Consider the following 16,107-nt stretch of genomic DNA (forward strand, 5'->3'; position numbering starts at 1 on the left):
ATAGATTATGTTGATAAAATTTTAATAATTCTATAGTGCTTTACTGAAGAATTAAAGTGACATGTTATGCAATGATATAATATTGGTACTGCAATAATTACTCTCGTTAGAGAAGAACATAAACGCACAAACGCAAAGTTTACATTAAAAACTCACAGAGAGGTGGAAGTGAACGTGTCTTCAGCATTGTCTGAAAAGTCCAGGTCTGCAAGCTTTAAACTCTGCAAAGGACAAAAACAACACTTATGTGTGTGCTCTGACAACGTTGATAATACACATGAAGAATGTGAATCCCGAATGGTAATATTCACCATTTCAGGTGTGCAGATGGCTCCAGAGGTGTTACCATTGGAAACCCAGGATGATGTGTCCAGGCCCTCACTGTCACTACTTTTGCCTACAAATATAAAACACAACAATTAACATTCTCTGTTATAAGGGTCTGCATTACAGCAACTTCAATGATTCATTATATAACTTAGTATCATACCTTCTTTTTCAGGTGTGACATCTAAGTCATCGAGACATAGTTGTTGAGAACTGGATTGCCTCTGCTGAGCATCAAAGATCAGCGGATCCTGATCATTAGAAAAAGGTGTCCTGTGACATGTCAGTTCCTCTGGTTCATCTGTATGAGAACCACTGCAGGGAAACAAATAATATACAAATACAGTAGATAATTCATATTTATAAAACAAAAAAAAGGTTCTGTTTGAAATGAAAGTTTTTGAGATGAAATCATGTGAAATGCTGAGTCAGCAAATAAAAAACAAACTCCAAATTTAACCATACATTTGTCATGTTATTACAATTAGCTGACATACAGGTTTATGTTTCTTGCACATTTAAGACATTCTGATAAACCACTCTCACATCAGTTTCATATACTCACTGAAACGTCTCCAAGGTCAAATGCCAGCTATTTATTTTAGATAAATATTTTCATTTGTGGAATTTCTTATCAGCTCATTTCAAACTGGCTTGATAAAAACTTGAAGCTTCTGTCCTAGTTGCCATTTAGTCCAATAATAAGCCATTGTAAATAACAACATGGGGCACTCACATGGACAGTTCTCCTTGCTGAAGATTGTGATCAAGACCAGTGATGGGAGTGTTGGCTGATCCAGGGTAGCCTGTATCAACACTGCTCTCTCTCTCCAGCTTCCTATCCACCTTAGGTTGCAGCACAGGGGCTACAGTCCATTGTGTTTGTGGAACTTGGATGCGGGACCCGTAGTGGTCAGTCCCGAGTAGAGCAGTGTACCTGCTCTGCAGCAAGCTGAGGGAAGTGAGGACGGCAGGCGCCGAGGCTTTGACACGAATCACTACCCCTTCATCAGCTGTTCCCCCAACCCCTTCTCCCCTCTCTTTCTTCTTTTTGCCATGATGTCCTAGTAGCACCCTCCTATCAGCCCAGCGTACCATCCACTCCAGCAGCCTGCCCAGCTCTGGAAACTGAGCCTCCAATTTAGGGTCCAGGCCCTGCTGCAATTGAATCACGGCTTCCACAGCTGTTGAAGAGCCACATGTCAAGCTCTCTGATGGCTGCCCCGTGGGAATGGCACTTCGAATAGAGCTAGTTTCAGAACCAAGCAGGCCTACCTTCGCTCTTTGGCCTAAAGGCACATTGCTCTGCTGTCGGAGGCCAAACAAACCTTTTTGCATGCCAGTTCTCAGCCCAGGAAGAGAGATAACAGAAAAGCTAGTTCTGGATATGGGGGCTTCACTACAGATGGAGGACGTTTGCAGCTCAGGTGTTGCACCTTGTTTCACGGGCCTGTAGCAGCAGCCAGCTCTGAACACTGGGGGATCATTGCCTGAGTGTTTTCTTGCTGGATGGAGCGCGTCTCTTTGACGCCGATGAATACTTGTGAGCACGTCAAAGGTGAGACAATGCAACTCCCTCTCCCTCAGTTGGGAGGAGAAGCCCTTCAGCAAAGGAAGTTCACCACCTGAGTCCCCTCCATCAGCACCATCCTTCTCTAGCACATAGCTGAGGAAGAGCTCCAGGAAATTTAGATACTCTTTGTCTTCCAGCTCAAACTCCCAGGTGCCAACCACTGGTAGGGATGGCTGCTCATTCTCCTTGGTATCGAATGGGTGACTCTCCTCCTGAATGACACTTTCAATCTTAACAGCAGTCTTCTTTGCATGTCCTCTGTCCTCTCTCACTTTTTTTGCTTCTTTGCCCCTGCAAAGAAAGACACAGAGTACAAAAATAAGCCAAAACATGGATACATTTTACCTCAGAGTAATAGTAGTGCTACTATTCCATGCTGGCTACCTGCTCATGTCTTTGCTATGCATGTCAGGAGAGACAGCCTCAGATGTATTATCCGCTGTGTCTCCATCACTGCAGACTGGGGGGAACACACAGTCAGTTAAGGTGCTATTGCTCAGACTTGTACCCAGTGAGAGTTCCCTTAACATGGCCATCCCATGTTTGCTTCCCCTGTCCTCCTCATCCCACAGACAGAGCTCAGGGGGGGCCAGGTGCCTCTGCAAGCGCCCAAGATGTTTTCTTCTCTGCCTGACTTTGTCTTGAATCACAATCATCATCGAATCGTTCACCTCCTCTTTTTCCCCCTCTGGAGAACAGGCAGAATTACATAGAACATATGGTTTAGGAAGTCATGGCTAAGAAGAATATATCATCCTAAATCTCTGCTTATGTATTCACTGAAAGAAATATATAAAGCTTTGAGGATTTTAAACCAAAATTAGCATACAGTGATCATATGTAACCAGTACAAATCAAAGCACAAAGACTGGTGTTATGACAAATTACCATGAAAAATTATCTTTGGGCCTGTCACATTTGGCCTTTCAGAACTAAGGTCCAAGGTACATTTATTTGTCAATACAACAGGTTGTAGAATGAAATTGAGTTTGTAACTCCCTTCTGCTACATAGCAGACAATATACATATAAAAGCAATTATAAAAATGGTAAACAGAAATTTTATTCAATGGAGCAGTGCTTAGGATGAATTAGAGTTTAAAAGCTTGGGGGGAAAAGCTGCACTGCAGAAAGTTTTTAATACATTCTCTATGTATCTTAATAGTTTAAATCAAGTATTAATAATAATGTGTATAATAATGTGTTAAACAAAAGTCAAAGTAAAAAAAGGATCAATGTGTAAAAACTGCATTCCTATAAGTGCACTTTAAAGCAACTTGAAGAGGTGTCCGTACCGATGACATTGCATTGCCTCAGTCTCTGCAGCAGTGAGTTATACTTTTCTCTCAGAGGGACCCTGACAGACTCCTCCTCCCCTGGGAAAGCTCGTACCAGCGTGTCTGCCACCTAAGAAAAAGAACAGGCGAGGATGAGAAATTTACTCACTCAAGGTCATTCTGTGTTACTTCAGTTTTTATGTAGAAAAAGGCAAGAAAAATCACCAGGGAGAGAGGAGGAAGCTCAGACAAAAGGCTGAGCAGTATGTCCTGGAGGATCTCCTCGGCATTGAGGAAGCAAGAGAAAGGCAGAAAACGACAAGCCCAGTGGAGAGCATCGATACAGGCAGATCTCACTTCTGAACCACCAGGGACCTGAGGGACATAAATACAAGCTGAGGCATCAATGGCTGAGGATATTTATGCTTAAACATGTCACACAATTAAACACAAATGGAATACCTGTTCATCTCGTCCATGCTGTCTGGCAGCCTGATATTTTCTGCAGGAAATGGAGAGCTGGTCCCTGACATGAAGCATCCAACATAAACCACACAGCTCCCGGAAACAGACTTCAGAAAAATGAAGTTAATAAGTACTTTTTGAAAGTAGATCATTAATTGTGATATCCACAATTCACTGTGAGTGGTATCTTACTAATAGTTTGAATGGTGACAGGGTCCAGGTGACCATCTTTGTTAGGCCCACGTCTGAAGAATCCACTACGGGTGACGAACTTCATCAGGCCCTCTGGGAAAGCCTTTTCTTCTTCAGTAGCTGATGGATAGGAGTACTTCTTCTTGACCTTGATCATATATTTGCACAATTTACGAGGTGGCATGGCACTTCATACCAAAGCAAAGTAATCACCAACTTTTAAACACAAGATAACATCATATTAGCAGGATAGGACATTACTATAGAGAGGTGGAGTGTGATAGGTTGTCTACTTTACACCATACAACCAATCATAATTTGAATTTTATTTTTATTCTAATTCCCTATTTGCACGATGAAAGTGTAGTAAAATGGAAAAGATTTGGCATTTCCTCTGACAATATTAGATGTCAAGTGTCTTTTAGAACAAACTCTTGAATTTGCAATGCATGAAAGTGCAAACAAAAAATCAGATCCACTAAAAATGTCAGCTACATATTGGGGATATTTAGTCCTATTAAACCAGATTAAACCTTTTCAGTCTTAGAAAGTACCTTATGTAGTAGGTGTCTGGCACGGCGCAGGTGGCTGATGTACCACTGGGCAGCAGGATGGCAACAACGTGCAGATCTCAGAAGTAACAGTAATCTTTGGAGAACTCCAGACACTTTGTGACGTGATGCAACTTCTGTAAACTGCCCTATTGTCCCTACTGGGTCCTAAGCATGAGACACACGCAGCATTTAATTATATATACACAGTATCTCACAAAAGTGAGTACACCCCTCACATTTTTGTAAATATTTGATTATATGACAATATATGATACTTGTGTAAATGTAAAGTAGTGAGTGTACAGCTTGTATAGGTGTAATTTTGCTGTCCCCTCAAAATAACACAGCCATTAATGTCTAAACCGCTGGCAGTGTTCAGTGTTGTCACATGAAAGGATATAATCAAATATTTACAAAAATGTCAGGGCTGTACTCACTTGTATGAGATACTGCACATTTATATCTAAACACAATGCATATAAAAGTTGGTCTTGTGTGTTTGGTACCTGTGTGTTGGGGGAAGGCTGAGGGCAATAAAGAGGTGGTGAAGGTAGATACAGTGCATTAGGCACCAAGATAGGCAGGCAAGAACACAGGTCTTTGGCTGTATCCAGCAGGGAAGACAAGGGTGAAGACATAACATTCACTCCAGCCATGACCGAGGCCTTCAGAATCTCCTGTATGGAAACCTGTAATAAGTCCCAGTCGTCTCCTTCCAAAGGGTCTAGTAAAAAGGAGTTCAGATAAAAGCGTAGGTTCAAATCAAAGAGTTCTCTGTGCATTGCGGTCATCTTATAGCAAGGTCAGGTCTCACCAACCTGTAAAGCTCTTGTCACCATCTTTATCTCTGCAGTCTTGGGAGTCAGACTTATTGTCAAGAAGACACTCCAACTCAACTTGAAAAATGCTTTCTGGTTCTAAATCTGCTGGGAGGTGGAGCTCTCTCCTCCTGAGCCTGTCATAAAAGATGGCACTGAGATGTTCATGAAAACAAACATGGTAAAACATAGAAAGTGAATTTCAGACTTTTACAGAAAGCCTACACCATACACTCATTCTCTCCTAGATTATACTTTCACACTGACCGAGTGAAGTCAAAGTGGTCAGCGCAGTAATTTGTATAAGCCAGGCTCAGAGAGGCCGCGGTCTTCCAGTCCCCAAGATGGTAAGCCAACCACACAGTCTCAGGAAGCAGACCCCCTAGCAGGAGCAGGTCCTGGGCGTAGTCTACTGTCCATACCTCTGACAGCTGCTGTTGTCGCACTGCTCTAGTCACCTCCTCTTGGCACAGTGGCACTAAGCGTCCAGCACCAGGGGCTGAGAAAGGATATGTTACCAAATAGCAATACAAATAAAGAAATTGTACTTTAAACTGACAAATAATTATGGAAACACACCATGAGGTATATGTAGTGGCGGCAGGACGGCCACATGGTGAGGGGGCAGGATGTAGAGGGGCTGATTGGAGAAATAAGAGGCCATGAATCTCCCCAGGGTCTGAACCACGGCACAAGCTGCTTCACTGTGAAGGTCAATCGGTAGCCACAGGCAAGGAAGAGAGTCTGCTGCAGGGCATAAAGGCAGAGCAAATAACTAACCTCTTACTTTCATAGTGAGGGACACGTCATTTTGTATAATCACAGAGGAAAAAAAAGGCAGTCCTCATTTGCTCAGCTTTCTGACTACGTTTGTCAGATTGTGTCTATTCTGGTTTTACATCTGTAATGTAATGTGATTATATAGCATGTTTTATCAGTTTTTGATGATTGTCTGCTTAACATTGCTTGAATTACATGCATTGTACACATCCTACTTTGCAGCTCTCCCACCTAAATGCTTTTAGCTTTCTATTTACTAATGGCTAATTAGTATTTACAGTGATATTGATTAATGTGCATAGTTTCAGTTATAAAAGAACCCAACCTGTGCCTAACATACTGGGTAGTTAATAGTGGATAGCTCTGCTCTGTGCCAATATTAAGGAATTAAAAGTAAGACATTCAAACAGAATTGAAATGCTAGTATGACATACTGTAAACTTTTCAGTTCTCTCAGCACACTATGATGTACTGGCATGAAGGAGCTATTTGCAACTTGATTCCATAAACTGACTCACATATGAAACCCCTCTGAAAGACTGAGGAATGATTGACCACGGCTGACCTGTTATGCCGGTCATGTTGTCCTTCTGGTGTCCAGCCCTGCGCAGGATCAGGCAGGCCATGTGGTCCCCCAACTCCTGGGCTTCTCTCAGACGGTACTGGGATAACAGACTGTACAGGAGTGCCAGACAAAGCCGTGTCTCCTTGAAGACACTACGATCGCAGCCTAACAGAGAGACATATGATAAACCATTTCAGACTAAATGTGACCATGTGGTGTACTCAATACAAAAATTGAAGCAGCAGCTCTTACTTTTGTCACTCTCCTCACAAATTTGTGACCGCCATGTCTCAGCACTTTTTGGGTAAGACCCACACAGGAAAAGATGTTCACCTAGGGGGAAATGAGTGAAATACTAAACAACAACAATAATTATTCAGACATAGTCAGGCATAGCTCTTTGGCTTTTCTTCGAGTGGAACCACAGTTGAATTACAGACCTGGGTAACTCAGCAGTGCAGGACCCTCCTCTAGTCTTTCTCCTGTAGCCTGCAGAGCTGTTTGGATCTGTGACATGATGACAGACAACTGCTGCTGTTCCTCCTCCCAGCCATCACAGCCTTTAAAGCTTTTCAGTTCCTCCATATACTGCTGGGTGACCTTGTAGACCCACTGCCACACTCCCAACAATCTGCCAAAAAAAGAAAATCACCAATCTTGTTTGTCTTTGAGACAGTCATAAACTCAAGCCAAAACATGACATGCTATGACGACATCCACAAACAATGGACTATTTGCTCATTAATGCTGAGACATAAACAGCCAGAGAGATGGTCTATACCTGCTGGATGGTCGCTGGGGAACAGGTTGTGCCTGACGTACAAACGTGGATTTCTCTTCCGTTTCATCCTGTAACAGAGGCACATCGTGTACATCTGAAGGCCATAGCTGTGGTGGCTGGGAGGTGGCTGCAGAGGACCAGACAGCTCTTTGCTGCAGGCTGTAGGTGTGGTCAAGAGAATCGGAGACCAGTTGAAGGATAAGGAGTACTGTAGATAGACTGTGAGATGATAACTGACAGTGACCAGTCTGATGTGACTCAGGGTAAGGGGTCAGCAGGAGGCGTACCAGCAGTTTACTGAGCTCCACCACCAAGCCCAGGCAGCGTGGCCCATCTGAGTGAGTGCAATCCCAGGGAAGAAAAGAGAGAAGGGCTTTGAGAAGGTGCAGGAGGCAAGCAGTAACCGAGGTGTTCTTTTTCCCTTTGTGGGACGAGGAGCTGGGGATCAAATGGAGTAAAGCTGCAAATCGCACCACGCAGTAGAGGGTATGCTTCAACAGGCGAGTTCTGTTTTCCAAAGTATTTCCTAGAGACATGCCAAAAGCCCAGGCAGTTAACAGCTTTCTCTGGATTCTTCCAAGATCCTGATGAGAAAGAGGTGTCTTCTTGTCTGTTTTAACAAAGTCCTTGTCATAATCTGGGCTACTGATAATTCCAGTGTCTGTCTGTGTGTCCAGGGCGTGGAGTGTGTCAAACATTGAGGCAAACTCAAGATGGCCGCGATCCTCCACATGAGAACCAGCAGGAGGTCCGTCAAAATCAGAGTCATCCTCAAAGAAAGTCTGGAAGCCCACACAAACAAACGGCAGTTAAAGATAGTTAACAATAGAGAATCTAGCAACACATGCCACATTATTACTCAGGGTAAACTGGCATGTAGGAATTACAAACTAAACTTTACACACCACACTGAGAATATGCCAATGCTAGGCCAAACATAGAAAAATCTGCTCTCATCGGCTTCTTACCTTCCTGTAAATGTAGCACAGTTAGTGTATACACCATACACTATACTCAAGATCTAAAGCTATTAATTTATAACTACTTGACCGACCTGTACTTTTTCAAGAAGCTCCTTGGTACCATCCAATGTCCCCTGGTCCTGCAGGAAAAGTGGCAAAGTGGATCTATCTGTGGCTGCTGAAATGACAGAGTCTGTGGTGTTAGGCCCACGAGTGAGAATGGGGTGAACCTCAAGGCTGCCGTCAAGATTCAGGCAAGATACGGACTCCAGCCAGGCCTTCACATGAATCTGAAAATAATGAATGCGAGGAAAATGTATTGTCAAGAATAGTCCTGCAGAAATTACACAGACAAACTTGCAGCCGAGTAACATCCCTATTCCTACTTTTTGAAGTGATTAACCACCTGTAATTTATCCAGTTTCCGGGTGGCCTTTTCAAGTTCCTTGCTTGTGTCCTTTACAAGTGTTTTCAGCAAAAGAGCAGGAGAAGGCTTATCTAGCACCCTCATAACTGTGGCCATGTAGCCATCAGACACAATCAGATACAACAGCCGTGGGTGCCAGGTCACAGAATATCGCTGCCTCAGGACATCCCGCACAGACAAGCTAGAGCTGGACAGAGAGGCCTCCCCTTTGCCTGCAGACATTGGCGGCCTGGAAAGGGCAAGGACAGTTGGTGGAAAAACAGAAAACTTTTGCTGAAAAGCAGAAAACAGTGCTGAAAAACAGAAAACAGTACTGAAAACCATTATTCAATTTGTCGATTGATAGAAAATGAACCGCCAACTATCAACTATTTTGATAATTGAATATTTGTGCATGTCATTTTTCCAGCCAAAATTATATTTTTTTTTCTGCTTCTTCATGAGGGGTTTGCTACTTTCCTCCCTTTTATATCATTGTAAACTGAACATTGTTTGGTTGTGGGACCATTTCAGACCATTTCAGACATCTTTGGCTTCAAGAAAAGAAGACATTTTCTTAGTGTTTTCTTACATTTTATAGGCCACTATAATGAAAATAATCCTTAGTTATAGCTCTACATTACATATAATAAAACATTACACGGTCCAGACTGGACTCAACATTTTGGACAATATCAAGGAGAGAGACTTGGCTCTCGTGCTAAAAAGTAAAAGTAAAGCCGTCAATAGAAATGGTGACTATAGATGAGAATTAAGATCATCAGCCCACTCAAATCAATAACTTGTTACAAGAGCTGACAAATGGTGATCAAATTGTCTCAAATGTATACCGGTAAGTGACGAGAGGGTGCAGGGGTAGGAAGTGTGCAGGCCCAAAGTCAACACTGCAACCACAGCTTGTTAGAGTGACAAGCCCCCCAAGGCGAGAAACCATAAGAAGGGAGCCTCTTTTCAAAACACAGGCCAGGAAAAGACTGCCCGGTGACCAGCTCACACTGCCCACCCAGTAGGACCTACAAGAGAAGATATGTAAAGTCTATTTCTAAATAAATATACACTGTACATCAAAGACTTGAAAGTAGGTCTATTGACAGATGGCATTCAGGTGATGCAAAGCACCCTTTAGTGGCAATAATTTCCTGGTGTCTTACCTCTTTGGCAGTCTTGATACAATTTTATAAACATTCTTTTCTGTGCTGGTGATGCTCGGAATTGACTCTGAAACATTTTATATTTAGACTGTCTGGATATGATGTGCTGAACTCAGTCACACTGTAAACACTATGTTTATTTAAAGTAGTAAATAGTAAGTAAGCAAGTAGTAAGATTCAGTTAGACCTTTGCCAGCAATATTTAGACAGTCCAGATAAACAGATGTTGACCCCGAGGTTCAGCCTCTCAGTGGAAGACTAGTGCTCAACACCTGTTCCCATTTTTATCTATACATACTGTACCTTGTGTATTTAGAGGGGATGTCCATTTTCTTACTTCCACATCCTCCGAGGCCACTTGATATGGAGACAAAATTCTGTGTGCTCACAAAGAGGATCTGTGTAGCCTGCATTCAACAACAGGGAAAACAAATGTTGATTCACATTTCTAGAGCTGGACAGATGGAAAACAGATGAAGATGTGAAAACAGAGACAGAGAGGCCAGATGCTCACTTTAGGATGTCTTTGGTTCAGGACAATGGCTAAAAGTCGGCCATCTGGGGAGAAGGCTGGCACTAAGGCCCCTCTGGACTTGACTGGTTGGCAGGGTGGGGTGAGGCGAGACATGGGATATGTCTTGGTGGCCCACTGTAAGCTGTATCCCACAGAACTAGAGAGAGAAATGTGTACATTTAACTACTGTAATACCCAATGACAGTCCTGCCTGTTACATCGAGCTGCTCACTCACCCCACTCTCACACGGCCCTCTTCCCATTGGATTTTCAGGCAGGTAATGATTAGCTTCTTCCCAGATGTGAAAACAAATGCTGATAAGCAGGCATCACCCACAACCTAAGGGAGTTTGGCGAGAGATAAAATAAGATATTATAGAAAATAAAAAATGGTGTTCAGGTTTTTAAAATTGTGCTATTGGTTGAAACATGTAGTTTCTTTAGTATACAGACCTCAGACTTGACAAAGACAGTGTGTTGGGAGGCTTCTTTGTCTAGTAAAGAAGGCAGAATCGAGTCTTCAAGGGGCTGTATATGTGCCCAGTGTCCCTTTACTGTGCCATCTCGCACCCCTGTCAAATCCCTGACATCCATACACTCCCATAAGAACACTTGCCCTGTTATGCCTACCAGGAGCACACACATCCCATCCCCTGAAACCTGGAGTGACAGTCGTGTGGCATTCCCTGTGAAAACATACAATCGTAAATCAATGGTTTGAAGACTAAATATTACATTTAAATGTGATTAACAGTAATTAGGACATTCAATGTGTAGTTAAAGTAAGTTAAAAACAAAGAAAGAGTAGAAATCACCTTACAAACACATATCAACAATCTGATCCCATTTTTATTTCCAAGATAAATTATGTAAGCAAATAGGTACTTGTAGAGTGCGGGTCAGGAATGCACTCTCCCTCATCTTCAGAGATGATAACATGTGTACATCCAGGTAGTGACTGTCCACTAGTGTTGTAGTCAAGACCGCCCAAACAGAGACCAAGTTAAGACCAAGACCAGAGTTTATTGAGACCAAGACTTTTAGTTTTAAATTTTAATTAGGATTATTAGTTGCATTTGAAGTAATACTTTTTACAACCACTCAAAGTTAGGATGTTAACAAATAAATCAGACAAGGCAAAAGCAATTTATCGATATTCCCAACGTAATGATTTTGACTGGTCTTGAAATAAAATCCTGAGTCCTCAATGTCCGAAACCGAGACAAGACCGAGTACAAATGCGGTAGAGTCCGAGACAAGACCAAGACCATCAAAAAGTGGTCTCGAGACCAAGACCGGTCTTGAGTACTACAACACTACTGTCCACACTAGGCCAAAACAAGCAGATGTTTAATCAGCAGGCCTGAGCTCTTTCAGATGGGTAACACTTTTCCAAGATGATGTGTCAGCCCTGCTAACCATGCAGTTTAAGAAGAATGCTGTTATGCAACTTAAAGTGCCTGTACTGTGCATACCTCGAGTGGCAGTTATCATATGAACTACTTCTGGGACTGATGCAGCAGTCTTCAACAAGTCTTTATCCCTGTTCCACAGAAAAAGCTCTCCTGAGACCAAAAGTCCACAAAGCCACATGCCTAGAAAAACAACAAGAGACAAGTAATGTATTCTCAGAATTAACAGGTGACACATGTTTTGCTTTGCCTTGACACATTAAACTCACCATTGTGGGATGAAGCCATTGTCACCACACTGTTGAGTAAAGGGTGGAGTTTAGGAGTCCTCTTCTTGGTGCGACCAGACACCATGTTGATCTCACTGATCCGTTTGTCATCTAACAGAAACACAGACTCCTTCTCCTGAAAAGAAACATGACACAGGTTCAGTCGTGTTTTTCTGACAAGGCTAGCAACGTTTTAGAGTCATTGCCTGAAATGCTTTTCCTCACCATCCCAAGCCAACAGAATCGCGGCCATGGTTTCTTCCGTTTGATGCTGGATGACAAAACAACCTCCAAATTTAGCTCCATATTTAAAAGACAGCATTGGTTCTTCCGCTTGATTATGCACTCAGGAAGAGTTCGTCGAGATTGCAAGACACCACTAGACAAGCAAGACGTTAGAAATCAATAGGTTAAGCTAACAAACAAGAGTTTTTTGTAGCAAACATTCTGATTAGCTAACTTACATAGCTAGTTAGAAATATTAAATATGCGACGCAATCGTTATGTTTACAGCAATAAGTGTCATGTAAAGTTATTGACCGTGTTTAAGTATCGTGTTATTAGCTAATGCTATCCATTGTTTGAGTCAACAAAAGCAATCACCAAGGTTAACCATACCGTTAACTAGCGTTAGCTACCTAGCTAATTTTGCTTCCTGCACGGAGCATAAGTCCCGAAAAAAGCGTAACCTGAACACTTCAACTACACTGGTTATAGCCAAATATAATGCTAACACCATGTTAATATAACTATGGTGTAACGTGCTAAACCGTAGCTAATCATGAAATATTTCGAAACTCCCTCCGCTTCAGTAGCCAGAATTGTTTCCCATGATCCTCTTGGATGAAGCTTCAACGCGTTGCCGTAGGAACGTAGATGTTGAGCTGTGTCCGACTTTTACCCTTTTACCTGTGAGCCAAACCCTCACAGAAAAATCTTTAACCTCCTTCTTAAACATAGGTGTTTTCGTTTCATTAATGGGTTTCTTAGCGTTGTTACTTTATCTTTTGAGCACTTACTATACTGGACATAATATTTACAGTTTATACGGTGTTTTCAGCATCATGCCGTTGAAACTAACGCTTTTTTTCATCAGAAGTTAGCTAACCCGGTTATGCTAGTAACGTTAGCCTGATGATAAAAAGATTGTTGCCATTCCATAATGGGCAGTTATTCCGAGCCACTTTCATCGGTTTTGTAACATGGTCCTTTACAAACATTTCATTATATTGAAATGTCTATCTAGGTTTGAGGGCTTTAATGCTTCCACAAGAGGTAGCCTAGTTGTTTTTTTGTTGTTTTGTTGTTTGCTTTTGGTTTGAGCCAGAGGTGACCACACACATTCAGGAGCAGGGGCCAAACGCCCCAGAGACATTAGGAGAGAGTGCACCAACACAATTAATAAAGACTGCAAGTAAAGACAGTTGCGGTGTGTAGTGTACTGCACATTCACATATGCTTCAGAATATTTATGCACAAGCATATTGCCAGCAGATGGCAATGCTACAACATAAAGTAGGCCACTGCTAACTGTGCAGACAGCAGTTTCTGAGTTCACATGAAAGCCAGATCTGACTAGAGCAGAAGAGATCACTGCAATAGATAAACGGTGGCATAAGAGGCTTTTTGTACTTTGTCTCTGAGCTATTGCAGATAGTTCTCCACAAGGTCAATTTTCTCTGAGGAACATGCACGCCTATTAATATTTGAGCACAGTTGTGGTCGTCTTCTATTAACATGCTTTGGGTTGTGTGAACTCTTAAAGCATACCTCATTGGCTTGTTACAGAGAGTTATTAGGTTTGCCCCCTAGCCCTTGCTGGTATTTAATTGCCCTTGCACGCTCTCCTTTTCATCATGATGGAGATGATGGCAGCCATTGCCAATAGGTGAAAGAGGAGACTTCACTAGACCTTAATTGGTTCATTTGCCTCCGCATGCCTGGCGCAGATGGAGCTCTTTATTAATGTCACTGCCAGGTTCATTCTGGTCTGATGAGAACCGTCTTAAGAGGGAGAGTGGGGCATCATATGAGGACATGATGACATGGTCAAAACAGAAAGATAATCAGGATGAGAGTATAAGAACAGTTACAGTCCATGCAGACTATGTGCATTCATAATATAAGCATACACATTCCTTTGTTACCAATTTGTTATGTTGTTTCAATAGAGCAAGACTACCATACTGTTATTGTCATGCTAATGAGCTCATTGTTTGAAAAGATCTAGCTGGTTCCAGGGTTTCAATTACATTCCTTGAAGCAATCCTAATAAGGTTTTTTTTGTATACTTAAAGCTGTGTGTGTGTGTGTGTGTGTGTGTGTGTGTGTGTGTACATGTTTACAAATTTGTAAATGTTGTTCTTGTATCTGTATGAGGATATTGTTGAGATAGTCCCTCTGCATGTGTTTATTTATCTAAATATCTTTAGTGTAGACTTTGGACACATCATTCATTGTTAAATGCATTTACACAGCCAATGGCGTAACTGTGGAATGCATGGCAAGAATACACATTTTTATGAATAAAAATCCAAAATGGTTGTGTTTGTTATTTATTACTTATGAAGTAAGCAAATACAAGTCTTCTGAACTCTTGTGCTTTGAATTACCTCTGAAATTAAGGCGATTTTGATTTGAATTGGCATATTTTTTTATATATAGAACACCTACCAGGAGAAAAGAAATCATTAAATTAGCATACCATACCATACCATTAGCTAATTGAATCACTGAATGGAAATAAACAGTATTTCCACACAAATCTTCTTTCAATTTGTTCATTACTGAAGATAACACACAAGCAGGTTAACAACCGAAGGGTGTCCCTAAATCACCCAACACCCTTTTTGTATCAGAAAGAAAATTTGTTAAAAGTAAGGGGTAATGGAAGTCTACTCTGTAATTACACTATAATGAATGTTGCCTGCTCTCTCAACAAGGCATGTCTGCACAGAAGGTGGAGGTCGAGCAAGGATTTCTGGATGATCCTCTTGCAAACTAAACAGTTGCTACATGTGGATTCTAGAGATTTAATAACGTGTTTGACCACAGAGGGTTGGTAACATGTATGCAAAAATTCTCCTCAAGCACATGCTCAGACTGGACCGTTATACTTTCAGTAAACTGTAGTATAGCCATTACGACATGCAATTAACTGGAGGACAATAACCCATCTCTGTCTTCAGTGTTCAATACAGGGACATTAGTTGGCATGGTAACCTCATTTGCCATCTGCAGGCCTCATTCATTCTGAAAAATGACACTGAGGAAGATGTAGAGAAACAATTTAATATTCTTTGTCACAGCAACAGTGGGTCAGGGTATATGTCAGCTGCAAGTCTCTTGGTGTGCACTTGATTGTGTTACTCAGAAAACATTTGCCTTCAAAGATCTAAATTCATAGCGATGGTTAGTTTCCATCATCACGTTTGTGGGGAAGATTTATTAGTGTTGGCTACTGAGGCGCTGCGTGTTAAATATTGACAAAAGGGTGTTCAAAGTGCAGCATTTGAGGATGTAGGAATGTATGTTGCCGTGTTTACACTTGGTTGGGTATTATGGATGCGAGGTCTCAGATGCTTATTTGAGGGTTACTTTGGGCAGCTAACTTTCAACAGAAAAGCAAATAAGTGCAGAGGTGAGTGCTGCTGTGATTGCTCTTCAGACATACCTACAGTAGAATTGGGCCGTTTTCAAAGCAGACATTCTTATATGTCATAGTAGGAGAAGCACATGTGTAACTAATAACATGAACACTGCTGTGACAATGGCATACCAAATTTGTTTTCAGCAACAAATCACGACTATCCTGAGATATTTCTAACCCGAGACAGGATTTGTAGTAGCCTAACATTAGTTATTTTCCTGTCAGGTCACATAATAATTAGCATTACTACTTTTACTTTAAATGATCCCAATCCAGTTCACATCTTCTCCTTCCCGATCCCCAGGTGATGGAGCTTTTTCTTCCAGCTCCAGCTAAGAGTTAATTTAAGCCCTGCTGATTGGCTGGGCTGTGATTCGAAACACATCTAATGT

General features: G+C 41.8%; 1 protein-coding gene across 3 annotated transcripts in view; it reads right to left on the reverse strand.

Moving 5' to 3' along the window:
- Nucleotides 1-12,922, reverse strand: part of cplane1 (ciliogenesis and planar polarity effector 1) — a 23,076-nt gene extending 10,154 nt beyond the window's left edge. Inside the window, exons 1-29 of one of the 3 annotated variants that reach the window (XM_046066892.1) lie at nucleotides 12,705-12,922; nucleotides 12,292-12,445; nucleotides 12,067-12,202; nucleotides 11,861-11,980; nucleotides 10,839-11,071; nucleotides 10,622-10,725; nucleotides 10,386-10,542; nucleotides 10,175-10,278; nucleotides 9,551-9,733; nucleotides 8,700-8,949; nucleotides 8,386-8,583; nucleotides 7,332-8,113; nucleotides 6,991-7,181; nucleotides 6,803-6,883; nucleotides 6,551-6,715; nucleotides 5,785-5,952; nucleotides 5,473-5,704; nucleotides 5,206-5,342; nucleotides 4,894-5,111; nucleotides 4,388-4,552; nucleotides 3,834-3,981; nucleotides 3,639-3,748; nucleotides 3,402-3,551; nucleotides 3,195-3,306; nucleotides 2,285-2,588; nucleotides 1,064-2,191; nucleotides 491-642; nucleotides 312-397; nucleotides 157-221 (exon numbers count right to left, since the gene is read on the reverse strand). In XM_046066892.1, the coding sequence (XP_045922848.1) occupies nucleotides 157-221; nucleotides 312-397; nucleotides 491-642; nucleotides 1,064-2,191; nucleotides 2,285-2,588; nucleotides 3,195-3,306; nucleotides 3,402-3,551; nucleotides 3,639-3,748; nucleotides 3,834-3,981; nucleotides 4,388-4,552; nucleotides 4,894-5,111; nucleotides 5,206-5,342; nucleotides 5,473-5,704; nucleotides 5,785-5,952; nucleotides 6,551-6,715; nucleotides 6,803-6,883; nucleotides 6,991-7,181; nucleotides 7,332-8,113; nucleotides 8,386-8,583; nucleotides 8,700-8,949; nucleotides 9,551-9,733; nucleotides 10,175-10,278; nucleotides 10,386-10,542; nucleotides 10,622-10,725; nucleotides 10,839-11,071; nucleotides 11,861-11,980; nucleotides 12,067-12,202; nucleotides 12,292-12,445; nucleotides 12,705-12,805 (6,134 nt within the window). In that variant the 5' untranslated portion in view covers nucleotides 12,806-12,922. Of the gene's footprint in view, nucleotides 1-156; nucleotides 222-311; nucleotides 398-490; nucleotides 643-1,063; nucleotides 2,192-2,284; nucleotides 2,589-3,194; nucleotides 3,307-3,401; nucleotides 3,552-3,638; nucleotides 3,749-3,833; nucleotides 3,982-4,387; nucleotides 4,553-4,893; nucleotides 5,112-5,205; nucleotides 5,343-5,472; nucleotides 5,705-5,784; nucleotides 5,953-6,550; nucleotides 6,716-6,802; nucleotides 6,884-6,990; nucleotides 7,182-7,331; nucleotides 8,114-8,385; nucleotides 8,584-8,699; nucleotides 8,950-9,550; nucleotides 9,734-10,174; nucleotides 10,279-10,385; nucleotides 10,543-10,621; nucleotides 10,726-10,838; nucleotides 11,072-11,860; nucleotides 11,981-12,066; nucleotides 12,203-12,291; nucleotides 12,446-12,684 lie in introns of those variants that run through there. The other 2 variants (XM_046066893.1, XM_046066891.1) reach the window with 2 other exon arrangements.
- Between the last annotated feature and the right edge of the window lie 3,185 nt (nucleotides 12,923-16,107).

This window comes from Micropterus dolomieu, linkage group LG13 (genome assembly GCF_021292245.1).
Source record: "Micropterus dolomieu isolate WLL.071019.BEF.003 ecotype Adirondacks linkage group LG13, ASM2129224v1, whole genome shotgun sequence".
Taxonomy (NCBI): Eukaryota; Metazoa; Chordata; class Actinopteri; order Centrarchiformes; family Centrarchidae; genus Micropterus; species Micropterus dolomieu.